Source organism: Pinus tabuliformis, chromosome J (assembly GCF_031772625.1).
Source record: "Pinus tabuliformis cultivar Carrire ecotype Pingquan chromosome J, CPIR1, whole genome shotgun sequence".
In the NCBI taxonomy this organism is placed as follows: domain Eukaryota; kingdom Viridiplantae; phylum Streptophyta; class Pinopsida; order Pinales; family Pinaceae; genus Pinus; species Pinus tabuliformis.
The window spans coordinates 814376470-814389003 of record NC_142295.1 but is presented as its reverse complement, the minus strand read 5'-3'; the positions used below and the strand labels follow the sequence as shown (position 1 = coordinate 814389003).

General features: G+C 40.6%; 1 protein-coding gene across 1 annotated transcript; it reads left to right on the top strand.

The window, feature by feature from the left end:
• Nucleotides 1–5650: 5650 nt before the first annotated feature.
• On the top strand, nucleotides 5651–9793 carry LOC149229192 (uncharacterized). Its single transcript, XM_089380975.1, has 2 exons — nucleotides 5651–6899; nucleotides 7386–9793. Exons 1-2 carry the CDS (start codon nucleotides 5651–5653, stop codon nucleotides 9791–9793), a joined length of 3657 nt encoding a protein of 1218 aa, XP_089237101.1.
• Nucleotides 9794–12534: the final 2741 nt, after the last annotated feature.

Below are 12534 nucleotides of genomic sequence, written 5' to 3'. Positions count from 1 at the left end.
TGGAAGCAAAGTATCCAGAACCTTATCAACACATACTACGTAGGAAACCCAACTAAGGTGAAATATGTCATCTCTGAATGGGAAGGAGAACTAAACGCTAACATCAAAAATGAAGAGATTCAGGTAGAGGAAAGGGAGATAATAGACAACAATGCAAGTAATACCAGAGGCTGCCAAACTTTGTTTCAGCAAACCATCCAACAGTATTGGGTCATGAAAAACATCCTCGCCCGTGCTATGACCACCTATAAGGAAGGAGAAGATCCAGAAGAGGATAGACCAAAAGAGCGAATTATGAGGGATCTTCAGAGGGAGATACAATCTGTCCAAATGTAGCTCTATCAAAATAACATCTACTTGAATAAGGTCGAACAGGGTCTCCACAATATAATGTGAAGTGAATTTCTAGGATCAAGCGCAAAGGCCCTAGCCCTAGTTGATTCTTCAGATGAATGAAGCAACCTTGCTAGTTTATTTTTGTTTTGATGACAGTTAGCATTTAATTTTTCAGCAAGAAAGATATAAAAGATAGAGTCACCAATGTAGCACGGATGATTAGAATAACCTTTTTCAATTTTTGGACAATGTTTGATGCAGACGAGTGGCCAACAAACCTGGTTTCCTGCGGGTAGGTTGAGGCCACCTGTAGTTTTATTGAAATCAAACTTATTATTATGAAATATTAATAGAAAATGGAATATACCAAGCTTACAAAAAAACAAAAACAAAATAAAAAATCCTTTCTGAAATAGTCTTTGTATAATATTCTCTACTGAGCCAATGAAAAATGACTTCTATTGTGTTCTTACTATTTCACTATATTTATGAATCTTACATTTATAGGAGATATCTTCCATGTAAATAAATAATAGAGAAGTAGATGCATTCAATGTTAAAACAACCAAAATTGGCAAATATGTTTGTAGCATATGCATTATGATATCAATTTATGGTATGTCCATGTTATGTTGTCAATACCTTGCTCCAAATAGTGCGTAGTGTTGTTGATATCCAGAGGATATGGTAGGACTTAAGGTCCTTCACGAGCCTGATAGTGTAATGGAAGGAGGGGTAGTTTTATTGACACTCAAGGATCATAATATTCTTGTTGGTGATGATTTTAATGATGGTATGTTGAATTTGTGTGCCACATCATAAATTTTTACTTTACCTAAAATGGTCTCTGTATTCCTCTTTCTGTTATTTTTGGGGATTAAAGATTCGCTCATTATGTTGTCATCCTACTACAACAATTTATATTCTAGAAAACATTGAAATTGGAGAGAAAAAAGTAAGAAATTAATCCTACAAAGTAGCTAAAAACAAAACTGGGATCTATAAATACAAGTAAGCTAGATATTTATTGGATAATCATTTTTTCTAAATGTTTTTAATTTTTATCTTACAAATTTCTCACTATTGTTTTGTGACAATTTTCAAAATGATATGAATACTATGAAATCAATTCTTCCTAAATATGATTACCCTTTTAAGGAGGAGGTGAGTTTTTCCCTTGATGTTCCAATGTATATTGTTGAGATATTTAGTCTATTCACAGCTTTTCTAACATACTCAATGCCTTTGCATTCATTTTGTACCATGTTTATTTGAAATTTTTGCAAATTTTTTTTAGGGGGTAACTATAGATAAAATGGGAGTTATAAATGAATAAGCTCATAAAAAACTAGACGGGGTATGTTGGATTCATATTTTTCATAAGAATTTTATAGTAGGTAGGTGTGTGAGTTTTTTAAATGGAACTACTTCTATCAACAAAAGAACCTCGAAATAAAACTGGTACTTTTGTACTTAGCTAACGAGTGGCTTCAATACTAAAAACTACTTAGTGAGTCGCTGGCCATGATAATTGAGATTTCATACTTCCTACTTGTTAGGAAAGTCTTGTGCTCAAAATTTCCAATAAAATAATAAAAAAATCACAACATCCTACAACTTTATGAAGAATATCTTCTTACTTTTCAAGAAAATGAGAGTTAAAGGATTGTTTTGTTGCTCACTGACTTGGAGGCTCCTATATAGGATTCCATACCCTTGGCCATTTTTCCTTCTTGTAGGAACTTACGGGGTAAGTTCCTTAAATAGAACACCAAAGGACATCACTCAGAAATAGCTCACAGATTGGTACATCAGTTATCTTGACGTGGTTAAAACCCTAAAAGAGGGAAACAGTCCATGACCTGAGCCAATGTGTCCACTTTGGGCAATTTATTAAAGTAAAAGAAATAAAATTTACATAAGATTCTCTCATGAACGGTCGCTTTAAAAATGACCCTCCATGCTCTTTAAATAGAGATCATGGACCAATCAAGGGTTACGGAACAGATCAAGTGTTAGTAATACCGAGGAGAGAATGAACCATCGAATCACTTCATGTATGGAACATATCGTGACTGTTGGATTGCAAGTTAGAAAAAGTACATAGTAAAGAAACACACTTTACCTATGTATGCACTAGAACAAGTTATACTCGACTATTTCCTATGTGTCGAAATATCCTAAAATCCCCCCTTAAGAACAACTTGGGATAGGATTGAAGGATGTATGAAGATGACACAATAGGATAATGAAGGAGGCATTATAGCCTATACCCCCTTAGTGAAAACTTCCTTAACTCCAACCATAAAGCGAAGTTTAGTAAAATTCGTTGCTGTGAGAGCCTTTGTAAAGATGTCTACAACTTGATCATCGGTTGAAAAATATTTCACTTCAAGAACATGGTGATTAATGAGCTTTCTAATGAATTGCATGTATAGTTCAATGCTTTTTTTGTGCTGATGTTGGACTAGATCTTTGCATAGTTGAATGACACTTTGATTATCATACCAAAGTGCAGTTCAATGCTACTGTTGAAAACCAAACTCTCACAAGAAGTGACAAAGTCACAGGGATTCCTTATTAGCTTCTACGACATCCTGATACTCTTCTTCTGCTGAAGAAATAGAAATGGCACTTTGTTTCTTGCAAGCCCATGTAATAGGTCGAATCAAGAGTGAATACATAGCCCGTAGTAGAATTCCGATCATCAGGGTCACTATCCCAATTGGAATCAGTGAAACCAACCAATAGAGTCGACGATTCTTCATTGTATTGTACTAATAAAGTATTCTTTTAGCTTCTTTCCAATGACTTTCATGTGGGTTTTGCATAAACCAAGAAATAATTCCAACAACAAAGGAAAGGTCAGGACACATATGTGTTAGATACAAAAGTTTTCCAATAGGCTAACGGTATAAGGTAGCATCAACTTCAGGGGAAGTACAAGTGACTAAGAGGGCGAAGGCTTTGGCTAATAGTCTTCCATGTGAAAGTGGAATCGAAACTCATATGCATATTTGGACTGGGAAAGGGAAATACCTTATTTGGATTGCAAGAATTGAAGACCACGAAAATAATGCTAGTGCCCTAAGCCTATCATTTCAAACTTCTTTTTAAGGCAAGACTTCACATGGTTTATAAGGTTAATATCACTACCGGTAAGGATAGGATCATCAACATAAGGAACAAGAATGATAAGAGACTTACCCACTTTCTTGGTGTAGACATTATTGTCAAAATGACACCTAGAAAAGCCAATGTTTAAAAGAAAGCTATTCATTTTGGAATACCAAGCCCAAGGGGCTTGCTTAAGATTGCAAGGGGATTTCTTAAGCCGACATACAAAGCTTGAGTCTGTTTGTATAAAGCCAATAGGTTGTGACATATAGATTTCTCTGTGCAAGGACCCTTGCAAGAATGTGGATTTAACATCCATTTGATGGAGTTCCTATTTGAGATAGGTAGCAAGGGAAAGAACAAGATGGATAGATTTCATTTTGGAAACAGGGGAGAAGTTTTAAGTATAGTCAATGCCTTAAAATTGTGAAAACCATTAGAACAAAATGATCTTTATGTTTATCAACTTTTCCATCTCGTCCAAACTTGGTTTTGTAAGCCCATTTGAAGCTAACAAGTTTTCATCCCTTTGGAAGAGGAATAACGTTCCACATATCTCCCAATAGTGAACGATATTCTTCATTCATAGCCGCATCCCAATTTGTATGGCCTAAAGCTTCTTCAAAGGTGTCAGGATCATAATTCGCTAAAGTTTGAGCTAGTAAAGAAGAGACTCTATCGGATTTTTGGAGAAGAGCGCTGGAGATCGCGGGAGCGGAGTCGACTGAAGACCTTCTGCGTGCAGCTGCAGCGCCGCCGCCTCGGCTTGGGCTGCGAGGCCTGCCTTCCGGGCCCTGGCTTCAGCCATGGCCCAAACAGATCCTTCCCTTGGGGATGCGGAGAAAGCCTTTTCTGACCTGGTAAAATCTCTGCCCCCTGCCCGACCGAAACCAGCAACTTCAAAATTTGTTAAGAAGTTGGATATTCTCCAAGAAGTCCAGCTGCCTCCATCTCTTCCTCGAATGGCAGCTCTATCATTAGCAGAAAAAGGGCTCATAGGACAGTTTACAGGCTTATGGCCTTCACCAAAGACAATCTAGCGATGGGTGGAAAGGAATTGGTCCGATAAAATACAAGGAAAGATCTCGATTCGCTTCTGTGGCAAAGGCTACTATACCTTTCATTTTGAAACCAAGGCAGACAAGGATCTGATATTCAGGAACGGGCCCTATTTTATGGACTCTCGAGGGCTATATCTGAACAAGTGGACCCCTGATTTCGACCCTGAGCTAGACATCCCTAATGCGGTTCCGGTATGGGTCCGTCTTCCCCATCTGCCCCTGCATTGTTGGGGAGACGAATCGGTCAAAGCAATCGGGAACGCAGTAGGTAAATACATTGACAGAAGCGAGCCCAAAGATAACATGCAAGCCTGTGCAAGGATATGCGTAGAAGTGGACCTCGGGAAAGGACTGCCAGAAGCCATCAAGCTGAAGGTGGATGATTGGAGCTACATACAGTAGCTGGACTACGAACAAATACCCTTTAAATGCAAGGTATGTCACGAATACGGTCATTTTGCTAATAAATGCACTAAAGTAACCAATCTGGAATCTGAAGACCAAGGAGGACAATGGGAAACTCTGAAAAAAAAGAAAGCAGCACCCCTGTCTAAACAAGAACCATCCTCTGAACATCCGGGCTCTTCCTCCCTCCGCCCCACCTCTCCCCCTCTCAATCCTCCAGGACCTTCCCAAGAACCCTCTTTCCCCTCATCTTCCAACCCTTTTCTTATTTTATCCTCTCATGATCCTCAACCTGACCAGCCCTCTCTGGAACTGTCCGACCCTCCCTTGATTACCTCGATCCTTTCTCAGCCTTTCTCTGACCCTCCCCCTCCTAGAACTACCAGAAGTTCTTCAAAAGACATTGGCGCCTCCAGTGACCTCCACAAGAAGCTTGGACCAGGAAGAAAGTCAGCCAAACAGCATCGGGAAGAAAGCACGCAAAAGGATATTGCCCTTCGGATCCAAAACCCTATGGACTCCTTCATTACAGGATCCCAAGAAAAAGAAACAGCAGGAAAAGACCATGAGAGGCGAGCACCTCCCCGCTCGAATGCCTCATGATGAAGCTTTTATCCTGGAACAGTAGGGGTATGGGGCACCCCTCCAAATCAGCTGCCCTACGAGATCTTCTCCAAATAGAAAGACCTGAAATTGTTCTGATACAAGAAACCAAACAAAGTCAAAGCGAAATGCAGAAAATTGTAGATGCCCAAAAGAACTTTTCAGGGGCCAGTAGCAACTCCAGAGGAGCTTCTGGAGGAATCACAACCATGTGCAATAATCAACACTGGGACTGTAAGTCTTCCATCCTCAATCAAAACTGGTTAAGGACTAATCTTAGTAACAAAGAAGAGAGCCGTGACCTCATCATTTACAATGTCTATATCCCCAACCACTATCGAGAAAAGGAACAGTGCTGGAAGGATCTGAAAGAAGATATAGATAACGAGCAGAACACAAATGTCATACTAGCTGGAGACTTCAACTTAGTCCTCCATGCGAATGAGAAAAGAGGGGGCAATTTCACCTCCGACCCCTTCAGAAGACAGATGGAAGTGATAATGTTCGAACATGAATTGATGGATATTATCCCAAAAAATAGAAAATACACATGGAATAACAGAAGGTTGGGGCCAGGCAATATCATGGAACGATTGGACAGAATTCTGGTTAACGTCTCTCTCCTTTCCTCCTTTGCTGCTGGTCACACAAAAATTCTCAGTGCCACAGCTTCAGACCACTTTCCCATCCTCTTAACGTTGGACTCCCATTCTCAATTGGGACCAATTCCGTTCAGGTATAATCCTTTGTGGAGAGACAATGCTGAGGCTGAAGCTATCATAGAAGGAACCTGGAAACATCATGTAGAAGGCTCTCCAAGCCATATATGGGAAACAAAAATCAGAAATACAAGAAAAGCCCTCAAAGACTGGGCAAAAGTCAGCTATCAAGAGCCAGAAAAAATTAGGAAAAAAATACAGCAGGACTTGGAGGAAATCCAAAAACAAATAGAAGATCAAGGATTCACCCACCAGCTGAAAAGCAAAGAATGGGAAGCTCAAGGGCAGCTAATGCACATCAAGAGAGCGGAAGAAATCAAGTGGAGAATTAAATCAAGGCAGCTATGGCTGAAAGAAGGCGACAAAAACACGGCTTACTTCCACAAGCAAGCCACTGTCAGAAAAATAAGAAACAATGTAAATACTATAATGGACAGTCAAGGCAGCCAACATAACGACCAAGAATCCATCAAAATAGCTGCCTCCCTTCACTACAAAAGCCTCCTCACGGAAAATCAAGAAGAAGCTGACTATTCTGCGTTTTTACAGCATCTACCGAAAAGCATCTCTTCAGAGGCGAATGACAGCCTAAATCGAGAAATAACAGAGGAGGAAATCAGAAAAGCTATCTGGACCCTGCAACCGGACAAGTCTCCAGGTCCAGATGGGTTCCCAATCAATTTTTACAGGGATCATTGGCATTTGATTAAAAAAGACCTTGCAAAGATGTTGAGGGGAATTCAAAGAAAAGGGAAAATGGGGGGCTTCACAAATTCAACATTCCTCGCCCTCATTCCCAAGGAAAATCGTCCCACTTCCTTCTCCAGGTTTCGACCAATTTCATTGTGTAACTCCTCTTATAAGATTTTCACAAAAATTATAGCTTCTAGACTCCAACCCCTCCTTCCTTCCCTTATATCTGAAAATCAAGGGGGCTTCATGTCAAATAGGCAAATTCATGACACAATCACCTTGGTCCAAGAAGCCATTCATTCCAGCACATCAAGGCAAGAGAAAGGTTTTGTTCTCAAGCTCGATTTAGCCAATGCCTTTGACCGAGTAAGACATTCCTTCTTGTTCGCTGTCTTGAGGAAAATGGGATTCAATTATGCCTTCATTAGCACCATTGCCGCTTGTATTTCAGGTCCCTGGATTTCGCCTCTCATAAATGGGCGCCCTTGTGAGGCCTTCCAATCCTCAAGAGGGTTAAGGCAAGGCTGCCCTCTTTCCCCTTATCTCTTTTTTCTTATGGCTGAATCATTCAGCAGTACTTTAGATCATAACAGAAGAGTTGGCCTCATCTCTGGCATCAAATTCAGGAACGGAGTCAAGAACATCAACCACTCCCAATTTGCTGATGACACTCTGCTCATTGGAGGAGCTTCCACTACCATTGCAAGGCACTTCAAGATTCTCCTCGATCAATTTATGGAGTACTCAGGGGGAGAGGTCAACTTTCAAAAAAGTTGCATCTATGGCTGGAATATCTCCAATCAAACTGCTCACAGCATAGCTAACATTTTTAGAGTTGCCTACAAAGCAAACTGGGATCACTTCACCTACCTTGGGATGCCGGTCACCCTGGGATCTTTAAAAGCCGCTACCTGGAATGAAATAATAGACAAAGTCAAAAGGAAGATCCAGCAATGGGGAACTCAATGGCTTAATCCAGCAGGCAGAATAATTCTGCTCAAATCAGGTATATCCTCCTTACCTCTATATCGATTTACTCTTTACCAAGCTCCTGCTACATTTCATCATAAGCTGGAAACCGCCCTCCGAAATTTCTTATGGCAAGGAGGGAAAAAAGAAAAAAATAGATTCAATTTGGTCAGTTGGAAAAGTGTAATTCAATCTCAGGACAGAGGTGGTCTGGGAATTAGAGCCCCTAAAATCCTAAATTTGGCATTTGGGATCAAAATGGCTTGGAGGTTAATTAACGAGCCAAAAGCATGGTGGAAACAGGTCATAGAAAGCAAATACCTTACCGGAAAAAGGCAAAGACTTCTTGAAATAGACATTCCCAACAGAGATTCCACCAAAATTTGGCATCTCTGCAAGAAAGCAATCCCCATCCTCAATCAAAACACCTCAAAGATCCCTGGGGGAGGGGACAGTATCAACTATGCTGCAGACAAGATAATGGGTCTTCAACCTCTAAATACAATAGAAGAAGCCATCCCTTTCATTCTCCATCTCAATAGTAAAGGCATCCAGAGGCTTGATCAAATATCAAAATGGGATGTAGATACAGGAGCTTGGATTAATTGGGAATTTCCAGTCATCCCTCCAAATCTAGAAGCAAACTTCAAAGTCCTCCAAAAAAACCTTCAGAATAGAGCACCCATTAAAAACGGAGCAGCAGACGGATTTCGATGGGATCCCACGGGTTCAAGCTACACCATCAAGTCCGGCTATCAATATATCTGTAATAGCACCTATCAGATTCCCATTTGGAACCAATGGAGAACAATCTGGAAATCCGAGGCCATTCCCAAAGTTAAATTTTTCACATGGCTGCTGTTAAAAGGCAAAGTCCTCACATCTGAAAACTTAAGAAAGAGAGGGATCAATGGTCCTTCAATATGCCCCAACTGCTGCTCAGCAGAGGAAACCATCCATCATTTGTTCCTTGACTGTCCCTTCGCGAAGAGATGCTGGATCATCTTGTCCAACCTGGGCAATATAAAATGGCAATCCCAACAGAACATTTCAGAGACAATTCATGAATGGAGAAGGAACTGCCCATGGAAAGACAAGAGGAGCAAGATTGTCAAAAGAATTTGGGCTATCATACCTCATAACCTTCTATGGAAAATTTGGCTCACAAGAAATAAAAAGGTCTTCCAAAACAAAGAGAGTAATGTCCGAATGACATGCAACAAAGCTCACATCTTGGCGCAAGAGACAATTGCAGCAAAGTATACAGGAAAAATCAAAGCAGCAGATTATTCAGTGGAAGAGAGATCAGTTATCAGGCACATTCTAGGCCGACCAGGCCATCAGCAGGATACTCAGAGAACTGACAGACAGCAGTATGAACAAATTAGGGAGTGGGAAATTAGACTCCCAATCCAAGATTATAAGATGTGGATTCAGAGCAGTAATTGTCCAACTCTATACTTCGATGGTGCATCAAAGTCCAACCCAGGACCAGCAAGAGCGGGAGGAGTAATATTAAATGAGTCAGGGGATGAAATCTGCAGTTATGAATGGAGCTTGGGAAAAAAAACAAACAACAATGCAGAGGCTTTAGCCCTTTATCAAGGTCTGTTACAATTAAAAAATATGGGTATCAGAAAGGCATTAGTTTTTGGAGACTCTTCAATTCTTATTCGCCTCATGAATTACAATCAGCGATCTCCTAACAGCAATCTCCAACAACACATTGAGCGAATCAAACTCCTCCTTAAACATTTTGAAAACATCAAACTCTATCACATTCTTCGCATGCTAAACACGGAAGCAGACAAGCATGCGAATAACGCAGTGGGAAAGCAGGAAGGTGCGCTAAGGCACAACAATAGAGATACTTTTCAACCCCTGCCATGACTCAGGAAAATCCTGACACCGCCCAGATTCGCAGGTTCATCAAGTGTGCGAAGGGCATGGTCTCTACAGCAGCAGGACAAATTGCAGAGAGCATAATATGCATAAGCAGTCAAATCCGAGCCACGATAGAGAGAATCACCTGTCATCCAAGGAAAATAAATCAATACAGCGCCGACATGAAGATCGAAAATACAGCAAATGGAGATTGCATGAAAGATTTGGAAAAATATCTCACCATTTCTGAGAGTCCGGCTCCAGCTAGGCACTCTATCCATTGTTGGATCCAACCTATAAATATGGGCAGTAGCAAGCCAAGATTTGTCAATCAAGGTCAAGCGACAGAGCAGCTACATCGGCTTGAAGCAGGCGCTCTTATTCAGAATCTCAGGAGAAACCATACTCTGGTATCGTCCCATTCTGTTTTATTTAAATTCATTTTAACTTCTGTTGCGGTGTTTTTCAGAAAGGCCCAAGCTAGTCTCTGCAGGGTATTACTCAGGAAAGTCCAAGCCCGTTTCTGCAGGGTGGCTCGTTTAGCTGCTCCTCCATCCTCTCATTCTACGCTCTCCTCTCACCGCCTCTGCCTGCCGCTTACTGCATCTCCCCTCTTACTCTGTCGCCACTTCAGCGAGCTCTCTGCTGCCCCCTCCTCCCTCCTTTTCACCGCCCTCACCTCTGATATTCCCCTCTGCCCCAACTACCTCTCTTCCCATAGACCTCTGGTTCTTTTTGGCTCGTGCATTTATCCCCCGGCCAACCTCCCTTCTATCCTTGTTGCTCAGGAAGCGGGAAGCACTGTCTCCTCTGACAACGTCTCCAAATTCTGTCTCCAAGTCAGAACTTTCAATAACGTTCTAAACTCTCCCGCCCTCTGGACCTCTTTTCTTCATCGTATCCTCCTCCCTTCAATGGCGCGCAGTGAGGATTGTTTACACCGTGCTGATCTTCAAGCTAAGCTAGAAGAAATAAGGACTCATTAGTCATTGTTAGAGGAAAAGCAGGGCCTTCTAGATGCAAGACTAGAAGAGCACGATAGGCGTCTTGATGAGCACAGCAGGAGACTCTTTGAACAGGACCGCATTAACACTGAAAAGTATAAAGCAGAAATCCAGCTTTTCATGCATAGGGTGTCCTCCCTCCAAGAGCAATTCGAGCAGCTCACAAACCGCTGCGGCCATGTCGAGGAATCGCTTTCCACTCTGAAATTCTGGCTGGAAAAGAACGCCATCGCCACCAGCTCCTCCAGTGTCAATCATGGAGCCAAACATGATAAGCCAGAGGAATCAACAGCAAGACACATCCAACACATCATGATTGATTGAATGAATTTCAAATGTATTTTTCTGTTATTTTCCTTTATTAGAATCTATACTAGCGCTATCTTCAACAGTAGGAAAAAAAGCAATCTAAGGACCAAGGGGGCAACCACATTTTGTAAACCCCTTGCTCCCGCTCAGTCTGCGCAATCTATGTACCAGAGGATTCTAAATCCTTGTTTTTTTTTCAGAATATAATATATAGCAACCGACCATTTCAAAAAAAAAAAAAAAGAGACTCTATCGAACTGAGAACATGTATGACGATGATCTGTAGGATCACCTACAAGAGCACTTGCTACATCCCAAGTAGCATGAACCCATTTTGGAAGCTCAGGAGCTGAAGGAGGATATCGAGAAGGTGGGGGAGGACTTTCATTCTCTCTATCATAATATGGATAAGAAATATTTTTCAGAAATAGAAGGGATAGAGAGAGGTGGCACATCCGCCAAACTAGCCTCGTCAGCCGATATATTTTCAGCAAACTTTACATCTACGTTTTTCACCTACAAAATATTGAAAAGGTTCTAGATAATTAAAGATGATATAAGATAATTTTATCAATGTCGAGTAAATGATCACAAAAGTTGGTGGACGAGGATAAAATAAAGTACAATTTATATATTTGAAAGTGTGAATGCAAAGGAAGCTTCGATCTCTGAGATACCATCAGCAAGAAAAGATCTAATACCTAAGAATCGAGCCATAAAGAAAGAAACAAAAGGACACATACATGAAAATTTGAAATGAACTAAATACATAAGTGAAATCTCCATCTCAATATGGGTGTATCATGTGGTTCTTTCATTAGATGTTAAGGATGAGATAACCGAGAGAATTAGAAGTTATCCTCATCCAAGTCTTCAATCACCTTGAAGGGGTTGATACACTATTTGAGGAGATCGTCTTGAGAGTACCAGAGACTGAGGGGGCTTGCTTCTGTAATCCTAAAATGTATCTTGGGGTGATCCCTAGATTGAAGAGATGAACTACTCTTATAAGGAAAGGATTCTTTGAATGAATCACTATTCTCTTAGGTTTAAGCTGAGGAATTGTGTCTTAGACACTAGACCATCCTATAATTCTTCTACCTACTAGTATTATGAAGCTTATTGTGGGGTCTAGGATAATATATTTACAAAAGTATATAAAAATAAGGGGGATAACTATCTGGGGTGGAGAAAGTGTGTTTAGGTAAAATGTATTTAATATCTGATGAAGATTGCTTTGGTTATCAACTTGCTACACATATTAGTAGCATAATAGCAAATAAAGACGTGACTTGGAAGAATTTGGACAAAGAAGACATAAATATTGCAATCATAGAAATATGTATGGTTATGAAGATGAAGAATATGGACATGTCTGATATGGATGCCTAAATATGGATATGAAGACATAAGAATCCTAATAGATTTAATGAA